At 41.1% G+C, this 19,485-nt stretch overlaps 1 protein-coding gene and 1 long non-coding RNA gene across 8 annotated transcripts in view; one reads left to right on the forward strand and one right to left on the reverse strand.

Annotated features, from left to right (window-relative positions):
* Positions 1-4,659: 4,659 nt before the first annotated feature.
* LOC135969708 (uncharacterized) lies at positions 4,660-5,217 on the reverse strand. Its single transcript, XR_010585103.2, has 2 exons — positions 5,113-5,217; positions 4,660-4,799 (listed from the first exon to the last, which is right to left on the reverse strand). It is a non-coding gene; the product is annotated as an uncharacterized lncRNA (long non-coding RNA).
* Positions 5,218-6,747: 1,530 nt separating this feature from the next.
* ABHD5 (abhydrolase domain containing 5, lysophosphatidic acid acyltransferase) overlaps positions 6,748-19,485 on the forward strand; it is a 30,726-nt gene continuing 17,988 nt past the window's right edge. For 5 of the 7 annotated variants that reach the window (XR_012431060.1, XR_274608.5, XR_012431062.1 and 2 more), the window contains exons 1-3: positions 6,748-6,849; positions 14,823-14,908; positions 17,778-18,150. Coding sequence is in view for 3 of the 7 variants with exons in the window: in XM_005546818.5 (XP_005546875.3) it covers positions 6,803-6,849; positions 14,823-14,908; positions 17,778-18,150 (506 nt within the window). In the remaining 4 variants the exon portion in view is untranslated. Of the gene's footprint in view, positions 7,326-14,822; positions 14,909-17,777; positions 18,151-19,485 lie in introns of all 7 variants that reach the window. The other 2 variants (XM_015445729.4, XR_012431061.1) reach the window with 2 other exon arrangements.

A 19,485-nucleotide genomic window follows, 5' to 3' on the forward strand; every position in this document is an offset into this window, starting at 1 on the left:
AGGAAAAATAAACTCTAATCAACATGAGGGGCCATGAGGGGCCAATCAATTAACTACAGATGTGCCTTGACCTACCATGGGGTTATTTCCTGATAAACCCACTGTAAGTTGAAAACACTGTTAAGTTCAAAGTGCATTTAATACACCTAACCTACCTAACATCATAGCTTAGCCTACCTTAAATGTCCTCAGAACTCTTACATTAGCCTACTGTTATGCAAAACCATCTAATACAAGGTCTATTTTATAATAAAGTCTTAAATATTTCATGCAATTTATGGAATAATGCAGTGAGTAAAAAACAGAATGGCTGTATGGGTATTCGAATGGTTTCTACTGAATGTGTATTGCTTTCACACCATTGCAAAGTCACAAAATTGTAAGTTGAGCCATCATAAGTTGGGGGCTGTATTTGTAAAATACTTTTCTTTGTGGGAAGTTTTTTAAAAATTACACATTCTGGCCGGGCGCGGTGGCTCATGCCTGTAATCCCAGTGCTTTGGGAGGCCAAGGCGGGCAGATCATGAGGTCAGGAGATCTAAACCATCCTGGCTAACATGGTGAAACTCTGTGTCTACTAAAAATACAAAAAGTTAGCTGGCTGTGGTGGCGGGCCCCTGTAGTCCCAGCTACTCGGGAGGCTGAGGCAGGAAAATGGTGTGAACCCGGGAGGCAGAGCTTGCAGTGAGCTGAGGTAGTGCCACTGCACTCCAGCCTGGGTGACAGAGCGAGACTCTGTCTCCAAAAAATAAAAATAAAAATAAACAAATAAATAAATAATTAAAATAAATAAATAAATAATTACACATTCAATTAAAAAAAGGGATATTGAGCTACTCGGATTTTCTATTTCATCTTATCAGTTTTAGTAAGTTATGCTTTCTAAAGATTTTGTTTATCTAAGTTGTCAAATTTATTGGCATAAAGCTATTTGTAGTATTGCCTTACTATCTTTTGAATATATTGATAAGATCTCTAGTGACATCTTCTTTTCCATTTCTGATACTGTTAATTTGTACTTTTTCTTTTTCTTCTTATCAGCTATCCAGGCATTTATCAATTTTATTAATCTCAAGGAACCAACTTTTGGATATTTCATGGATTTTGCTTTTTCCACATATCAATATGCTCTGGAGTACTTCCATATTAGTGCATATAGACCTACCTCATTTATCTTAATTGCTGCCATAGTATTCCACATTACGGAGGTACCAGAATTTATTTAATCATAGGCATTCTTATTAATTTTTCTTTTTTTTTTTTTTGCTATTAGACTACTGAAGCAAACATCCTTTGATGTGTCTCTATGTGCACATGAGAAAGGTCAGACCCCCAGAAGTTAAATTCCTGGACGACAGAGTACATTGATTTTACATTTTAAAACAGATCTCCCAAACTGCTTTCCAAATGGCTGTGCCAATTTGCACTTCCACCAAATAGGTAGGGACATTCCCCACTGATCCATGGCCTTGCCAATATTTAGCAGCATCAGCCTTTTATATCGATGAGTAAATTGATCACTGATGAGTCTGAGCATCTTGCAGCTGTTTATGGCTTGAGGGTTTTCTCCTCTGAGAAGGCTTTTTTCATCTACTTTCTATTTTTTAAAATATATCGAAGATATTAAAGCCTTGGTTTCTTAACATGTTCAAATAGATTTCTAATCTGTTCCATATTTTGCAGTTTTATTGTGCCTTTTTTCACACGATGTCTTAGATTTTGATGTGGTTAAATTAATCACTCTTTTTCTTTATGGCCTGGCATTTGTGTCCCACTCAAGAAGGTCTTTTATTCTGGTTCTGAGAGTTCAGTTAATGCTTATTAGTTAATCAGAATCTCTTGTCTCTGGAGGGCAGCTCTACCACTGAGTTCTAGGATCTAGCCCCCAGGGCACCATGCTCCTCTTCCTCATTCCTCCATTCAACTATGTGGAGCTCTCAATTCCTCATGCCTTACTCTAGACTTTAATATCTGTCAATTCTCCCCCGACCCTACCCCACCCCATACACATCTTAAAAACAACTTGGAACCACAGAATACTAGAAGGGACTTCGGGAATTATCTAGTCTCAAACTCTCTCTCTTTTTTTTTTTGGAGACAGGGTCTCACTCTGTTATCCAGCCTGGGGTACAGTGACATGATCACAGCTCACTGCAGCCTTGCCCTCCCTGGGCTCAAAGGATCCTCCCACCTCAGCCTCCCAAGTAGCTGGGGCCAAAGGCACATGCCATTACACCCAGCTAATTTTTTTACTTTTAGTAGAGATGGGGTCTTGCCATGTTGCCCAGGCTGGTCTCGAACTCCTGGGCTCAAGCAATACATCCATCTTGGCCTCCCAAACTGCTAGGATGACAGGCATGAGTCACTGCACCCAGCCCAAACTCTCATTTTTATAGATGAGGATTAAGAGATGTAGACCTTGCTGTCCACTATGGTAGCTACTAGCCACGTACGACTTCTAAATTTTAATTAAAATTCAAAATTCAGTCACACTAGCCAAATTTCAGATGCTCACAACCACATGTAGCTAATGGCTACTGTATCAAGAGTGTGGGTCTAGAACATCTCCATCATTACAGAATGTTCTAGCGGACAGGGCTGCTCCAGAGCTCATTACGTAAAGGGTAGTCTGCTGATTGGCAGTAGGAACACAGGTGTAACTAGGAGCTAGTTAGAAATAGAGATCTCAGGCTCTACCACAGACCAACAGAGTCAGAATCTACAATTTAACATGATCCACAGGAAGTCTGCATGCAGATTAGAGTCCAAGAAGCCCTAAAGTCATGTGATTTTTTTTTTTTTTTTGAAAAGTCACTACAGCTGATTTTCAGGCCCTTCCCTTGACCCAGCTACTACTTTCCCTTATCATCCTGTGTCCTTCTTATCTCCCTGCCCCATTTGATTTCTCAATATGTTTTATTACAGCATTTCTTTATAAATATTTACAGGCTGGACATGGTGGCTTATGCCTGTAAAATCCCAGCATTCTGGGAGGCCAGGAGTTTGAGACCGGCCTGGGCAACACAGTGAGACCTGTCTCTACCAAAACCAAAAAATATTTACAAAGCAGCCAGGCCACTGAAGCCCTCATAAAACATCCCCTTCTCCATGTCCTCACCCTCATTCTGGTTTGTAAGTGCTTGCTTGGCAGGCTTGTGATAAAGGCCCGCGCCCCTGTGATGGCTGTGGTATTGCTCAGCACTTTCCCTGGGGAACTGCTGTTGGAGGGCTGGAAATTAAAGCCAACATTGAACCCAGTGGGGCACCAGTCATCAACCAAGAGTATGGCACACTTGGTCTTGGTGGGACAATGGCAGCATTCAGTCTTTAGGCTACAACCCTGGGGCAGAACATGCAGAGCAAACTCTGTACTTGCTTTGTTCAGTGTCATATCTGGCCATCTGACTGGAGAGTACAAAGCAGGTACCGGCAATCTCCAAAAGTAAGCACTGCTCAACCAGGTAACTGGTTAGTAGGTCACAAAAAGGAGTTAATTTGGAGGTAAGGGACCAAGCTGGCCTTAAAACTCTGAGAGGTCTGCTTTCAGGGCACCACCAAAGTTCAGGGAGGTAGTGATGGAGGAAGTCTGGTCCAAGCTGTGGTTCAAGTATGTGGGGCCCTTGGGGTATAGGTTGCAATGACATGTATTGGTCCATTGTCTCCCAAGAAGACACAGTCCAAGGGCTCCATAGTGGTCAGGATAGAGTTGCAGGGTTCCATCATTGCTGGCAACACTCAGGGGATGGGTGGATGGCCAATTCTAGCTTGGATTTCTTGCCATTGTCGAAGATGACTCTTCATCAGCAGCAAGGTGAAGCCTGGGCCAGAGCTACTCCCAGAGTTGAGGAAGATCATGAAGTCCTATAGTCCTATGCACTGCTTGTCAGTTTCTGCATAAACTCTAGCATTGGATCAATGATCTCTTTCTCTCTTTTTTTCTTTCTTTTCTTTTTTCGTGACTGTGCAGCAGGCTCCAGGTCCATAAAGACCAAAGTGTTGCAGGAGTTGCTGCAAAATCCTAGGGTTTTATTACTGGACTCAGTACCACTGGGCTTAGACTGTGTTCCAGGCAGCAGGGTCTTCAACAAACACTCTGAGAGGTGTGATTGTAGGGGATCAGACATACTACAAATGTCTGACAACATTCTTGTGGAAGCTAAAGTAACTTCATCTTGGATGCTAATCCACAATGTTGATTTCTGAGTAACCCCAGTTTTGGGAAGGCCTCCAAGTTTTCTACTTTATCTATTTTCCTTTTATAAGAACATGTGACAGCTGTTCTTACATTGTTATAAAGAAATACGATTGGGTACGGTGGCTCACAGCTGTAATCCCACCACTTTGGGAGGCAGAGGAGGAAGGATCATTTGAGGTCACGAGTTCAAGACCAGCCTGGCCAACGTGGTAAAACCCTGTCTCTACTAAAAATACAAAAAATTAGCCCGGCGTGGCGGCAGGCACCTGTAATCCCAGTGACTCAGGAGGCTGAGGCAGGAGAATTGCTTGAACTCGGGAGGTGGAGGTTGCAGTGAGCCAAGATCACACCACTGCACTCCAGCCTGGGCAACAGAACAAAACTCCGTCTTAGAAAAAAAAAAAAAAAACACAAACAAAAAAACAAACAACAACAACAACAAACAAGAAATATCTGGGACTGGGTAATTTATAAAGAAAAGAAGTTTAATTGGCTCATGGTTCTGCAGGCTGGACAGGTGCTGGTATCTGCTTGGCTTCTGGGAAGGCCACAGGGAGCATTTATTCATGGTGGAGGGCAAAGCCGGAGCAGGCATCTTACATGGCTAGAGCAGGAGCAAGAGAGTGAGGCGTAGGGGCCATATACTTTTAAACGACCAGATCTCACAGGAACTTAGTATTGCAAGGACAGCATTAAGGGGATAGCGCCAAACCGTTTACGAAAATTCACCCCCAGGATCTAATCACCACCCATCAAACCCCACCTTTAACTCCAGCCTAGACTGGAGTTGTGGAAGTCACAATTCAACATGAGATTTAGAGAGGACAACATCCAAATTATATCAGAGCACATACTTACCTATCTGCCCTTAAGTCAAAACAACCTTGGTCTGGGAGGGTAACAGCACAGAGATTTACCTGTCTTGCTGCTGTCCAAGACCATGCTTCTGTCCATAAGTTCCCTAATAAATCACCTTTTACTGACAAGCTGGATTTGTCTGCTTCATTCTTTAGTTTCTCAGCTCCTTCTGCATTTGGAGGTCACTTTGCATATATGGCCCTTTCATAAAACAACCAGGAATTCCTATAAAAATGTTTTTTATATGTTCTGGTCTTCCCTAAAACATTTTATGAATTAGATCAAACACAATAAAAAATTTACTAGTTATTACTATGCCTAAGAGATTATAAGTGGCTTTCCCCCCTCTAAATTACAGAAGACACCATTCCTATCCTAGAGGACTTTCTCGTGTAGTTGGAAAGATACTCGATAATGTTTATTAAAAAGCTGTAACAATTACGCAAGGCCGAGAATCTGACAGCTAGATGGTCGATAAAGATACGTTTACAGTGGGGCTCAGAGGAGAGAAAAAGAGGGAGGAGAGTCAGGGAAGGAGAGCAATGAACTGAGTCTAAAATAAAGGTTAATGTATTCGCATAGGATCTATCAAAACAGGAGCCGTATTTCAACCAATTGTTTTCAAGCACCTAGAACAAAGTGAGCCCATAGTAGATACACATGAAACACAAATGAATGAGTAGTAGTGGGTGGTAGAATTACAAAAGCAGGTTGCACCTGATGGTTAAAAAGCTTTAAAACAGGTCAAGAAATACTTCTATTTAGGTTAGTCATTTCCCCTCAATAACTCTAACTACCTAAACATCGATTTTTTTTTTTTTTTTTTTTTTTTTTGAGACGGAGTTTCCTTCTTGTTGCCCAGGCTGGAGTGCAGTGGCGTGATCTCGGCTCACCGCAACCTCCGCCTCCCGGGTTCAAGCGATTCTCCTGCCTCAGGCTCCCGAGTAGCTGGGATTACAGGCGTGCGCCACCACGCCTGGCTAATGTTACATTTTTAGTAGACACAGGGTTTCTCCATGTTGGTCAGGCTGGTCTCGAACTCCCGACCTCAGGTCATCTACCCGCCTGGGCCGCCCAAAGTGCTGGGATTACAGGCATGAGCCACCGCGCCCGGCCAACACCTACTCTTTTCACCCTCCCAGGTATCTAGAGGGTTGAGTGGGAGGGAAATTGCTGGTTTGGGACACTACAGTAACACCAGCACCTAGAGCAGTGCTCAACTGACTGAAGGCTCCTGTGAGTCGCCCTCTCCCCGCGGCCCCTCAACCCGCGGGGAAGGGCTGGTGGGAGGCCCGGGAGGCCACACAGCACCTCGATTACGGCATTTCATTCGCCACTGCACCATCTATCGGACACTAGCTAGGCTCTTCCAGGACTGGACGCACCTCCGCCCCCAAGGTGCCACCTGACAGCCAACACTGACAGGATGATGCATGAATACAGTCATTATTCAAATTAGCTATCACCTAACTCAGTCGGGTGAGTCTCACCAGTTCTTCTGGGCTGACTGTCCGGCCCCGCACTCACACCCGGGGGCGTCGGGCTGGAGAACGCGTGCGCGCTGACTGGGGATGGCGGAGGCAAGGCCGGGCACGCGCAAACGCGGGCGCTCCGCCAGGCCGTGCTAGGGCGCGGAAGACGCATGCGCGGGCGGCCCGCGCGGCCTTAAGTGCAGCGCCGACCTGGGGCGGCCCAGTCGGCCTGTCAGCCGGCTTCGAGGCGAGTTCCGGCGCTTGCGCGGCGGCGGCTATGGCGGCGGAGGAGGAGGAGGTGGACTCCGCCGACACCGAAGAGAGGTAAGCGCAGCCGGCAGAGGGCAGGGGGCTTCTATGCGTCTCCGGCGCGCACCCTCCGCGCGGGCCGGGTTAGGCCCAGCGGGCAGCACCAAGGACTCGCCGCCCGCCTGGCGATGACCGGCCGCTTCCTCGCCCCAGCATGACTCCGCGCGGCGCCCCGAGGCGTCCCGGCGCCGCTCTGCTCGGGATAGGCTCCCCTCAGCGCCGGGGCCGCGAGGTGTCTGAGCCGGACTCCGGCCGCACCGGGAGGCTGCCTTGACCCCGCGCGGAGGGTCCGCCCCGTTGTTGTGTAAGCCGCCCCGCGGGCCGGCGACTGAGCTGGCCGCGGCGGCCGCACCGGCTCGGGCTCTGCCAAGGGACCCGGCCTGTCCCAGTGCGGCCGGCGGGCGGTGCCCGGCAGACCCTGCACCTGACTGCGAGGCGCGGGAAATGACCGGGTGTCTCTGTCAGCCTCCCAGCGCGGCTTCCGTCTACAGGTACTACCTGTGCTCTGTCCAGCCTCGGCCGCTGGGCGATCTTTCCCGTAGCCGTGGGAAGGGGCGGCGCTTCCTTGGGGGGGTATTAGAGGCCCGAATTCGCCCGGGAAGCGGCGGGAGGGCAGGGGTGCCGAGAAGGGGGGAGGGGAGAAGAAGTTAGGGAAGTGGGTGTATGGCTGTGGGTTTCAGATACTTCATAGAAAGAAAGTTAGCCCTTAAAATAGAGATACCACGTTCAAATGTGATAATTCATCTTTCGAATAAAGGTCTTTGGATTGCAAGCTCCACTGTCCCTTATTTGTTTGCGCTTCTGGGATTATTCTGGTTTTACTGGCGAAGTGTGTGTTGCATGTGCCTTAGAAGAAACACATAATGTATAGGAAACTGGAAGTTGGAGGGCAGATGTCTAGTCTGAAACTTTTTGATATACAGGTGTAGTGAGTTTATTCTTTTCTACACCTAAATGACTTCTTGCATTTGTTAGTAGAAGAATAGTAGTTAATGAGTGGAATAATTGTTATGGAGATTATTGCCTTGTTTCTCAAGACCTGTCATTTATATTGGAAAGTAAACTTCCCCCATATATATTTAATTTTTTGACATCGGTTCTACTTCAGACCTCTGGAGAAATTTGCCTAGGAAGCATAACCTAAATGATAGAATATGGAGTACCATGAAGACAGGGATATTTGGAAAGATGTCATGGGGAAAAATTGTGAAATATTAGAAACGAAGTTATTCTCTTGAGTTTTGTTTATTTGTTGAGGTTTGTTGATGAACTTCCTCGTTGCATTGAGGTGAAATGTTGAATGTTATGTGGACGCAAGTAGGAACCTGATTGGTAGGTTGTGTTCTCATCTGATTTGTCACAACATTTTTGACTCTTGACACTACTTTCAGGTGGACTCTTTGGTTTTGATGTAGTGGGACCTGGAAGTCCAGGACACAATCGTGAAAGGGTTTTATGGCTTGGAGTGATGGTTGGAGGTCATTGGAAGTAGATGATTAAAAAATCCTTAGCAGCTGATTAGCCAGTTTCTAGACAGAAGTGGGCTTCCCTGGTATTCTTGGCAATATGCTTTAGCGGTGTCTAGGGACTATCCCTAGAAGTGATCCTGTGAAGTCCAAGGTTGACCCTGTGTGCTGGATGTTATTGTTCCCATTTTGCAGTTGAAACTACCACTGGAAGGGCTGCTGACAGTCTGCCAGCAAGTAGCAGGGCTGGAGTGGAACCCTTTCAGGTGTCTGGATTTAATCTAAGATGCTTATCCTGTATCTCTGCTGCCTGTCACTGGAATTGGGACTCGTGGGATGTCTGGCTCTTGTTTTGAATACAGTTCCCTAACCTTAAAACATTTGAGGTTTAGATAGGGAGATGACATTAACAAAGGAAAGTTATAAAATGGTCATCTGATGGCTTTTTGAATATGATTCTTGTCCTTTACTTTGTGGCACTTAGTGAAGACAGGCATACTGGGATCCATTTTGCTTTCAACATCCAACCCCTTTCAGCTGCAGAACAGTTGAGAAAGCTAAAAGTGATGAGAGTAGAGTAGACTTCTGTGAATTGCTTTAAGTTATCCTAGAGAATGATTAAGTGACAATTGAGTTGAGAGGAAAGCTGTCACAGAATTGCCCAGTTGCAGGGTAGACCATAAAAGAGGTGATTTGCAGTTGTGCGCTGGAGTTGATTTGTACCAGCAAGCCATTGCTAAATTTTCAGGAATTTTGCCAACCGTTGGCAGCTTGAAATTGGCCATGGTGGGAGTATTTACGCCATGGAAATCATCAAATGCTATAAATAAAGTATAAATAAGGGATTTTTCTCTCCCCTCCCTGCTTCAGTCTGTTTGCTAGCTCCCCTCTGGGTTTACATTAGACTGTGAATATAGGTCTTTGCCTTGGAGATAGGAGAGTGGATTTCTCTATCTAATCTTTTTAAAAACTGGCAAGATATGTGCCTTTCTGCTGCCTTCTCTCCTTCCCAAACCTTTGCCACCTGACATCTTAAAAATCACAAGACTTTTCACTGCCGCATCCCAATGGCCTTCTAGTTTTTTCAGTACTTCTTCTTGGGTCCTTTTTGGTGTTTGTTACTGTAATGATAGCTACTACTATTTGAAACTCTTATTAGACATTCTAGGTCTTAATGACATTTTGCCTTTTATCTTACCTGAGAGCAACAATACTTTTATTCATTTCTCCCTTTTTTTTTCATTCTCTAAATGTAGTCATTTTCCAGGATTCTGTCATCACCCTTGTTTTTATTTTTTGTCTTGTTTACTTAAACTCCTTGAACTATCTCGTCTGTGGAGATGACTCAGATCTCATTTTCTTTCTGGAGCCCTCTTCTGTACTCTGGTAATGTTTCCAATTGTCAGATGTTGGTGACTGATTCCTCAAATTTAACATGTCCAGACCATGATCTTATTTTTACCTTCCTGCTCCTAAACGATATAAAAAGCTCAGTTCTTCCTCTTGAAACATTATATTGGCTTAAACATTGCTTTGACGAATTGTTAGGTTTTTAGTCTAATCTCATGGTTCTGTAATGCCCACTCCTGATTGTGAGTTATTAAAAAAAAAAATCATGTGGTGAGATGATTCATTAAAACTGATTGTTCAGTTTGAGACCTAGGATTTTTAGTTTTTTTCTCTTTATTATCTAGTGAATGAACTTATTTTAGAACTGATGCAAAGAAATGTAACTCACTTGTTAAGCAGACTACACATGAGGCTTCTTCAAGTGTGTTTGATAATGAGGTCATATAAGTGACTCTAAAATGGTTTGTTTACTGTGTGAAGGAAGGTAGGAAACAATGGGGAGATAAGTGTTACCAGCACATGACTTGTCTAAAACACTTATACTACCACTCTGTGTCTTTAAAAGTTACAGGTTAGAAATCTGTGGGGGGGGGCAGTTAAAAGAATATTAATTAGTGTGTTAACATATATTAGAGGGCCTGGGTTGTCGTTGATAATTTGAATCACTTAAGTATCATTTATCCAAAATAAAATGGCATGTTAGTCACTTAAATTGTAGCTGTATGAGACCATATTCTTTTTTTTTTTTTTTTTTTTTTGGAGACAAGTTCTTGCTCTGTCGCCCAGGCTAGAGTGCAATGACACAATCATGGCTCACTGCAGCCTCAACCTCCTGGGCTCAAGCAATCCTGCCATCTCAGCAACTTGCCCTCCAGCCCCCGTATTCCCCCTCCAGGTTGCTGGGACTACAAGCATGTGCCAGGCGGCTGGTCTTGACCTCCTGACTGAGCTCAAGCAATCCTCCCACCTCAACCTCCCAAAGACCTCTTTTTTCTTTTCTTTTTCTCCTTCCCAAGAATAGAATTTAAAAAGTAAATTCCCAAGAAAGGTCTTTATTTACCCAGGTGTTACAGTTTCCAATTTGGAAGTTTTTAGTCATTGGTTGAGGAAGTATCTCAGATAAATATAAGTGTAAATATAAATAAATATATATATATTCATACCTGTAATTAATTTGGATATTTATAATAAAAATCAAAGCCTCATGGTTTCTTTAAATGAGATAGAATACTGTGCTTAGGTTAGTTTATCAAGAGCAATAATAAGTTTATATGATTTTTCTCTCTCAACTGTACTAGAATAGGAATGGAGGCCATTTTAAACAAAATTTTAATGAAATCCTCTTTACTTATAACCTAATTAGAAATGTTATTTAAGTGGCCAAGAGTGTGTGGAAACTGGCCAGATTTCTGCATATTTTCTTCAGAATCTTTGAAACCTCTTTCACTGTTTCATAATATTTATAGATTGTGCAATTCAGGTTTGGTAATAGTATAGATAGTCAGATATGTTAAAGAACAAAACAGAGATTACCAGGAAACTTAAGTGTTGGTGGTATAGGGTATAAGTACAATGTAATTTTTTTTTAACAGATTAGGTAAAAAGTTAATGGAAAGAGTGGTGTCTGTCTCTCACTCAGGACACTTAAAGTCAGATTCTTAGGTAAAATATACTCTATTAAAATATGTTAAGCACATCTTACTTGGCTTTCCTTAGAATTGTCACCTCTGATGTGATCTTTTATAACTTTTCTTACTCAAAAGTCTGCTCACTAAAAAGATTCTCAGTTTACACTACAATGGTTATAAAACAAGGATCCTTTTTTGTTTTGTTTTGTTTTTGTTTCTGTGATTAGATAGATGCTTTAGGCCTTGTATCCTTTGCCTTGCTAATAAGGTAAGTGCCCAACTGATGGGGCTGTGTAGAAAACTTTTTGGCTTGCATTGGTAAGCTTTCCCCATGTCATAGATGCTTACTATTAGAAAGCTATAGTTCCTGTGGTGAATGGCTTTTCTTTGTATTATAGTTGACACTTTGGTCACTGTTGAATTTAGGCCTCAGTGATGGATGATAGTGTTTATTGCTTATCTCCTTAAATAAAATAGAGAAGTTAGGTTTTGCTTTTCTATTTATTTTCCAAAGCTATGAGAAAAAGGCATTGAATCTAGTTTACTGTTTTATAGGTGGTCTATGTGAATTTAGTTGTTACCTTGAATTTTGTGACCTCAGAAGAATGGCAGGATATCTGACAAGCTTCAGTCCTGTGTCCTTAGTTCCAGTCTTCTATATATTTAAACCTAGGAATGCTGAACAACACTGAATGACATAGGATTCCACTGGGGAGGGGGCAAAGGGTCTCTTTGAAGGTGAGATTACTTTACCCCAAAGACAGGAGGTAGAGTTGGATGGGTAAGTTTTAGAGGGTTGAAGCAATAGAGGTTGCAAGGTAAGGTATGGGACCTTTGAACAAACAGGAATCAACTAAAGGATGGAAAAGATAGGCCCTTGCTTTTTACTCATTGGATGTGTTCCTTGGAGCCTATTATATGTATAACACTTAATCCTGTAGAGTGTCTCAAAGAAGTAGAGGATAGTTTCTGTAAAACATTTAACCATCTGGTTAAAGTAAAACTGGACAGAAACATCAGGGCTTAGGGGAAGAGTGCTGTCTTTACAATTCCATTAAGGGTGAGAATATCTTGCTATGTTTTGTTAAATCTATATTTTTCTGTTAGAAAAAAACCCACTTTAAAAAAATCACCTGTTTTGATGAAGATGCTTCTTTAAAAACCTGAAAAGAGTTGGTGCCTCTTCGTATGGTTGAAGATGTAATTTTTTAGTATAAAATGTAATGTAAGCTTACAAACATGAAAACATGTTTTGCCCCTTCTCTGAGTTGAGCTGGTCACTAGGAGGGAAATCCATGGACAGACAGTCCCATTGTTTGAAAGCTGGTTTTGTGGTAAGTGGTAAGTTGATGGAGGTAGGCATGATTCTTCCATTACAGGCTGGTATGTAACTTTTTAAACTCTGGTGCTTTGTACATGGTAGGTATTCAGTGTCTGAATTATTTCTTGAATGTTGTTTCTTAAAAAAAGCATCCTTTTTAAATGCAAAGAATGTATTTGTGTTTTCTTTGCCCCAATTTGTCTGTGATATCAGTTGGAGCAATAGTAGATTATACTTCATTTCACTGTAATTTTTTTTTCAATTGACCTCTGATTCTCTCTGGCAAATAATTGTGATGTGGTTTGAGGGATGTTCGTTTAAGACAATGGATGAGATTGAGTTGTAAGTAATTTCATGTTGGTACTAGTTCATATTTTTATGGTTAAATATAGACCTAATGTCTGGTCAAGAACAAAAGAGCTTCATCTTAATGATAGTTTATTGTTTTTAACCTCTAAAAATCATGAGTTCTTTTATTTTAGTGGCCTGTGTATTAGTCTATTCTCATGCTGCTATAAAGAAGTACTTGAGACTGGGTAATTTACAAGAGCTGTGCAAAGCCATAGAGACACATAATCATGTGAAATTTTGGGAGCTATGAGGTACTGGAAAAAGTACAATGTATAAAAGAAAAGAAAAGATGGGATGGAGGTAGGCTGTGGATGGATTGCAAAGTACCTTTTGTGCAGGTCCAAGAAAATATAGACTTTATCCTGTAGGTAATGGACAACTCTTCAGACATTTTAAGGAAGGTAGTCATTTGAGAAAAAAGCACTTTGGAGTGGCTCAGAATCAAACTCAAATCTCTGCTTGTGTCACTTACTTACTAGCTGTATACCCTTGGACTTGGTGCTTAACATTTCTGAACTTCAGTTTTTACATCTATGAAATGGGGATAATTTGGACTGAGATCTCCTGGATTGTGAGTGACTTAATCATTCAGCAAACATTATTTATTGAGTACCTGTTATACATAATAGCCAGATAAATTCTACAGGGAAGGGAAGTATTGTAGGATGAATGTACAAAGGTTAGAAAGCTGGGTGTTGGATCACAACACTTCCAAAACTTAACATATTTTCCTACTCACACCTATTCTAACTCTTGTGTTGTCTGTCATTATAGTGGTACCCTAAGAGAGACGCCTGGGAATCCTTATTATACCTTCTTTATATCCAACCAATTATCAAATCCAACCTGTTTTCCTTTTTAAATATTCTGTGACTACATCTTCTTATCTCTATGCCTGTTGCCAAAGCCTTGGATTGGGCCCTTACCTCTCATCTGGACTCTGCAGTAGTTTACTTTTCCTCTTCTAATTCATTTCTTTTTCATCAGAGAGTTCTCATTTTAAATAATACCAGTCATGTACCCAGCCCTTGCTAACTGTCAAATGACTGCTGAAGCTCTACATTATGTCAGGTTATTACAATAAGCTTTTGGTTTGTAGCTGCCAGGCCAGGAGTTGAGGCTCACCCTCTCCTTTGTTGGCTACAAGCAAAGTATGTCAGCTGCAGTCCCCCAAGCCTTTCCTCGCTAGTTGCCTCAGATCTGCGTCCTTGTTCTTTGTTGTGCTGTCTTCCAGTGGATGCTTTGGTCATTCTATTCATCTACTGTTTGCTGAAACCCAAAGCTTTTTTGTATTTCTATTAACAGTTAACCAGTTCACCCCAAGGAGATTGTACACAGTCCAGCCCCTGACATTTGTGTTAGGGGTATGTTACTACTCATATGAGATTTGAAGCCTTTTTTTCCCCCAAATATGATAGATCTCAGATTTTAATAAGGCGTCTCTTTTCTCAACCCCTATAGAGGTACCTTTTATATTCACTGTGAAACTGTCATTCAAATGAATCTACTCCTGGTCTTTAACTTTTTTTGCACTTCTACTCTAATAAGAGGCTGTCTTGCAGTGGGGAGGAATGTATTTTTTGTGTTTTCTTGTTCTGCCCATTTTATCTTCTTTTTGTTTATTTGGAATCTGACTATCCATGAATAAGGTAGACTTTGAGATCTACTTGTAAGTACACAGGCTGAAGTTGAATATCTGTATCCCAGTACTTACCACCATGTTTTGTGCATGTTAGGTCACTTTTGTCACACATAGCTTCACCATCAAACAGGTAGTAAATTTCCTGTGCTGCCTTTCTTCTGTGCATGTGACAGTTGGTAGTTGAGAAGAGCATGAACTTACCTATTTGTATTTTGTTTTTGGTGCTCTAGGTCAGGATGGCTAACTGGCTGGCTCCCTACGTGGTGCCCTACGTCTACATTACACCTTAAAGAAGCTGAAGAGAAGATGTTAAAATGTAAGGCTTTCTTCTTGTAAGTTAAATGAACTGTGTACTAAGATAGGTCCGATATATCTCATTGCCCCGAAACTAGAGATAAGATTTTGTGGTGTGTTCATTGTCAGCAAGATAACTTTTTTTCCTTTTCCTTGTCATTAGAAAGTACAGAAATGAATGTTGGGGGCTGGCAGGTAGGAGTTCTAAAACTTTTTGGTCTTGGGCCCCTGTTATACTCTTGAATTAGTAAGGACCCCAAGGAGATTTGTTTATGGGCTTATTATCAATATTTACCATTTCTAATTCAATTAGAAATTAAAATTGAATAATCAAAAATGTTTATTAATTTCTTTAAAAATAATGGTAACAAACCCATTACAGATTAAAATAAAGTTTGTACCAAAAAAACAAATAAATACTTTCCAAAAAATATGTAATGAGAAGAGTAACATTGTTTACATGTTTACAAATCTCTTTTATGTCTAGCTTGACATAAGGTTGCTGCTTCTGCTTTCAGTCTGATGGGTAATCACATATGTGACTTCTGGAAGACTGTATACCTACTAGAGAATGAGAGTGAAAAATATTAAGTCTTAGTATTATAAGTATTATGATGAAAATAGTTTTGACTTCCTGGATCCCCTCAAAGAGTCTCAGGGACACCCCCCTGACTATGCTTGAGACTATGCTTTGAGAACAGATTCTAGGTGTTTCAGAGCATGCAGCCTTGTATAGTGAAAGTACTAGACTGGACCCAGGTAACTTGGTCTAGGCCCAGATCTGCCACAAAATCTGGGACAAGTCACTTTGCTGAGCTTCTTATTTCTTGTAAAATGAAGGGGTAGGATTTTTGTAAAATGAAGGGGTCTTTAGAATTCCTTCTAGTTCTAGCATTCTAGGATTCTGTATTTATAGTGGTGTGGAAGCCCTTTTTTTTCCTTCTTATGAGCACTAAAATTTATCCAAACTTGTACCATCAGGGCATTCCAAGGTATCTGTGGGTATAGTTCTAAGCAGTGGTATTTATTGTGCAATTTTGTTTTGCTGATTCTACTTAAAGGAGTAGATTAAGTAGTACCGTTCACATTCATGTGTTATTTTTGTATGTAGGTGCAGATGTTTGTACATGTCTGTTTTTCATTCTCTTTACCACTAATGGATTTGTTTGTGCATTTGAATGATTCAGGAGTCAGTGACCATAACTGTATATATCCTTAGGAAGGGATAATTAGCCATCTTACATGAATTTTTTTTTTTTTTTTGAGACGGAGCCTTGCTCTGTTACCCAAGCTAGAGTGCAGTGGCACAATTTCAGCTCACTGCAACCTCTGCCTCCTGGGTTCAAGCAGTTCTCCTTCCTCAGCCTCCCGAGTAGCTGGGATTATAGCCACCTGCCACCATGCCCAGCTAATTTTTGTATTTTTAGTAAAGACGGGATTTCGCCATGTTGGCCAGGCTAGTCTCGAACTCCTGACCTCAGGTGATCCACCCGTCTCTGCCTCCCAAAGTGCTGGAATTACAGGCGTGAGCCACCACACCTGGTTATTACACAGATTTTTAACATAATGAACTTTTATTCCATGTACTTGGGTAAACTTGCTCTCTACAAAACTGAGAAAGTTGTCATTGTGATTTACCAAAATAAAAAAATTCTTATCAGGAGATAAAAAGAGGTGCTAGATTCTCAATTCATGCATCTAACAAACATGTTGATTCCCTTCCTTTTGGTTCTAGGGATGCAAATAGGAATGTGAATTGGTCTCTGCTTATCAGACATGAAAGTAAGCTACTGTGGAATGAGTTATCTGATAGTTTTACAGATGGTTTTTATGGGAATACACAAGACGTATGTGTTCAAAATGCTGAAGTGGTTTGGCTTGGTACTTAAGCCAAAGTAGCACCTTTTCTAAACTAATGGTATTTCCCCTAACTTGAGGGCATGTGCTCTGTTAATAATCTGAATGAATGTTAGGTTTCTTCTTTGCTGCCACTATATGGATACAAAACCTGAGATTATTTCTTTGGTTAAAAGGCAGAAACTCCTGTTTCTTCAGTGTTTTGTCTACTGTATATGAATATGCATAAATAATTAAGGGGTATATCTGAAATGCAGCTATTCAGTTGATAGTTAAATATAAGTGAATTTCAAATTTAATTTCATTTTTAGGCAATTTTTGGGAGTGTTTAAAGTATTTAGTCCCACAGCATTGAAGGTAAAAAAGAGCTTTGATCTTTAAAATTGTGACTATTTGCTTTTTCTGGGAGATTACTAGAGTTGGACCCAAGTTACCTGGTGTGTCATGCTGAGGAGTTCCTACAATACTTTGTCAACTTTTTTTCTACTGAACTTTGAAATGACTTAATATTTCACTTATGTGTTTAATATAGATACCATTAATCCTTCCCTAGGTTCATGATTACTTTTAAAGGAAAAATGATGCCTTTGAGTCTGACTTCAACTCAAAGTTAACAAAAGAATACCACCTTGAAATTGTAGGACACTTGACAGTATTCTACAAATTGTCTGCAAAGCTAGAGACCTTAAAATAATGGATTTGGTGGCCACTAAGTTCCTGTTCACTTCTAGGAGTATAATACCCTCATTTGATAGATGTGGAAAGAAGTTAGAAGGTAATATGACTTGCCAAAGACCTTGACCACAGGTTACTTGAGTTTTGTCTGAGGTAGGTCTTCCCCCTTAGGTTTGAAACATAGTCATTTAGAATTATTTACTTCAATAAAATGTGTACTTTTAAAAAATAGCTGGCAATAAAAGCTAAAATCATGAGATTGGATACTAGATGGTTTGTAATTTTTGATTGCTCTGAGAATGCTTCCCTTCTCAGAAGTAATAAAATGAAGCAGAATTTCTTTTTTATGTTTTCATTAGGTGTCCCTTGCACATACAAAAAAGAACCTGTTCGTATATCTAATGGAAATAAAATATGGACACTGAAGTTCTCTCATAATATTTCAAATAAGACTCCACTTGTCCTTCTACATGGTTTTGGAGGAGGTCTTGGGCTCTGGGCACTGAATTTTGGAGATCTTTGCACCAACAGACCTGTCTATGCTTTTGACCTATTGGGTTTTGGACGAAGTAGTAGACCCAGGTTTGACAGTGACGCAGAAGAAGTGGAGAATCAGTTTGTGGAATCCATTGAAGAGTGGAGATGTGCCCTCGGATTGGACAAAATGATCTTGCTTGGGCACAACCTAGGTGGATTCTTGGCTGCTGCTTACTCGCTGAAGTACCCATCAAGGTAAGTGGTGGTGACAGAAGAGTGGGATTAAAACTGTGCTTCCAAGTACCAGACTCTAGTTCTCATCTTTGGTGGTTTTAGTGTCGAGCCTTACAAGGCAGACATTCTCTTAAAGGACCCTATAGACCACACCACAACTGATGACCAATATAGTAGCTGAAATAATCGTGTCAGATCTTCCTATTACATGTACTACATGTTATTAGGCTTGGGAAAGGGCTTTCTATTTGTTAAACTTAGAACTGTAGAAACTTTAATGTATAATTTTAAGCCACAAGTAAAAATTATTTGTTACTATTATCGTTAAATCTATGGATCCAGCAGGCTTTGTCTAATGTTTTCTAAGTTATAGTAAGCTGTAAGGGGAAACCAGAAGGTTAGAAGATGTAGGTACTAGTGCTAGCTTTATGACTTAGAGCAAATCACTTAACATCTAACCTTTAGTTTTCTTTTATCTAAACTATAGAAAATATAACTTCATAGCATATATCCCAGGGTTTTTTATTATACCATACCCTAACCTTTCTCATTATAAAACATTGAATTAATGAATATTTGCTTCAAAGTCTTTCTAGCATCATCTCCTTTCTTTGTCTTTTTTTTTTTTTTTTTTTTTTTTAAGAGAGAGAATCTCGCTCTGTCACTGAGGCTGGAGTGCAATGGCGTGATTTTGGCTCACTGCAACCTCCGCCTCCCAGGCCCAAGCGATTCTTCTCGAGAGGCCTCAGCCTCTCGAGTAGCTGTGACTACAAGTGCATGCCACCACACTCAGCTAATTTTTGTAGTTTTAGTAGAGATGGGGTTTTGCCATGTTGGCCAGGCTGGTCTTGAACTCCTGACCTCAGGTGATCCACCCCACTTGGCCTCCCCTCTGTGATCTGGGATGACAGACCTGAGCCACTGCACCCAGCCTCTTTACCTTATTTTTAAATGCTGTTTTCTATTATTCATGTTACTACTGTGAGAGAAGGTCACATTTAAGTGCTAAGAAAACAGGAGAAACATTCATCTTTTGGAAAGAAACAACAAAAAATGAATATAGCATTTTTGTGTTGCCAGTGTATTTTTCCACTGGACTGATTTTTAAATCCAAATTTGCAACTGATTTTGACTTTGAGGTCTGTGAGTGAGACATGGGATGATGGTCATTTCAGAGTCTCTGTATATACCTATAAGATCGCCCCATTGCATAACTCTGGGTGTGTGTTCAACACAGAATTTGATGGGTGAAGCAGCAGCCCTGTGTCCCTGAGGTTCTCTTCCTCTGGAACAGCCACTTTTTCTCTATAGACTCTTTAAACTTTAGCATTTACACCTGATTTTTCTGATCTCATG

The sequence above is a fragment of the Macaca fascicularis genome, chromosome 2 (genome assembly GCF_037993035.2).
Source record: "Macaca fascicularis isolate 582-1 chromosome 2, T2T-MFA8v1.1".
NCBI lineage: Eukaryota > Metazoa > Chordata > Mammalia > Primates > Cercopithecidae > Macaca > Macaca fascicularis.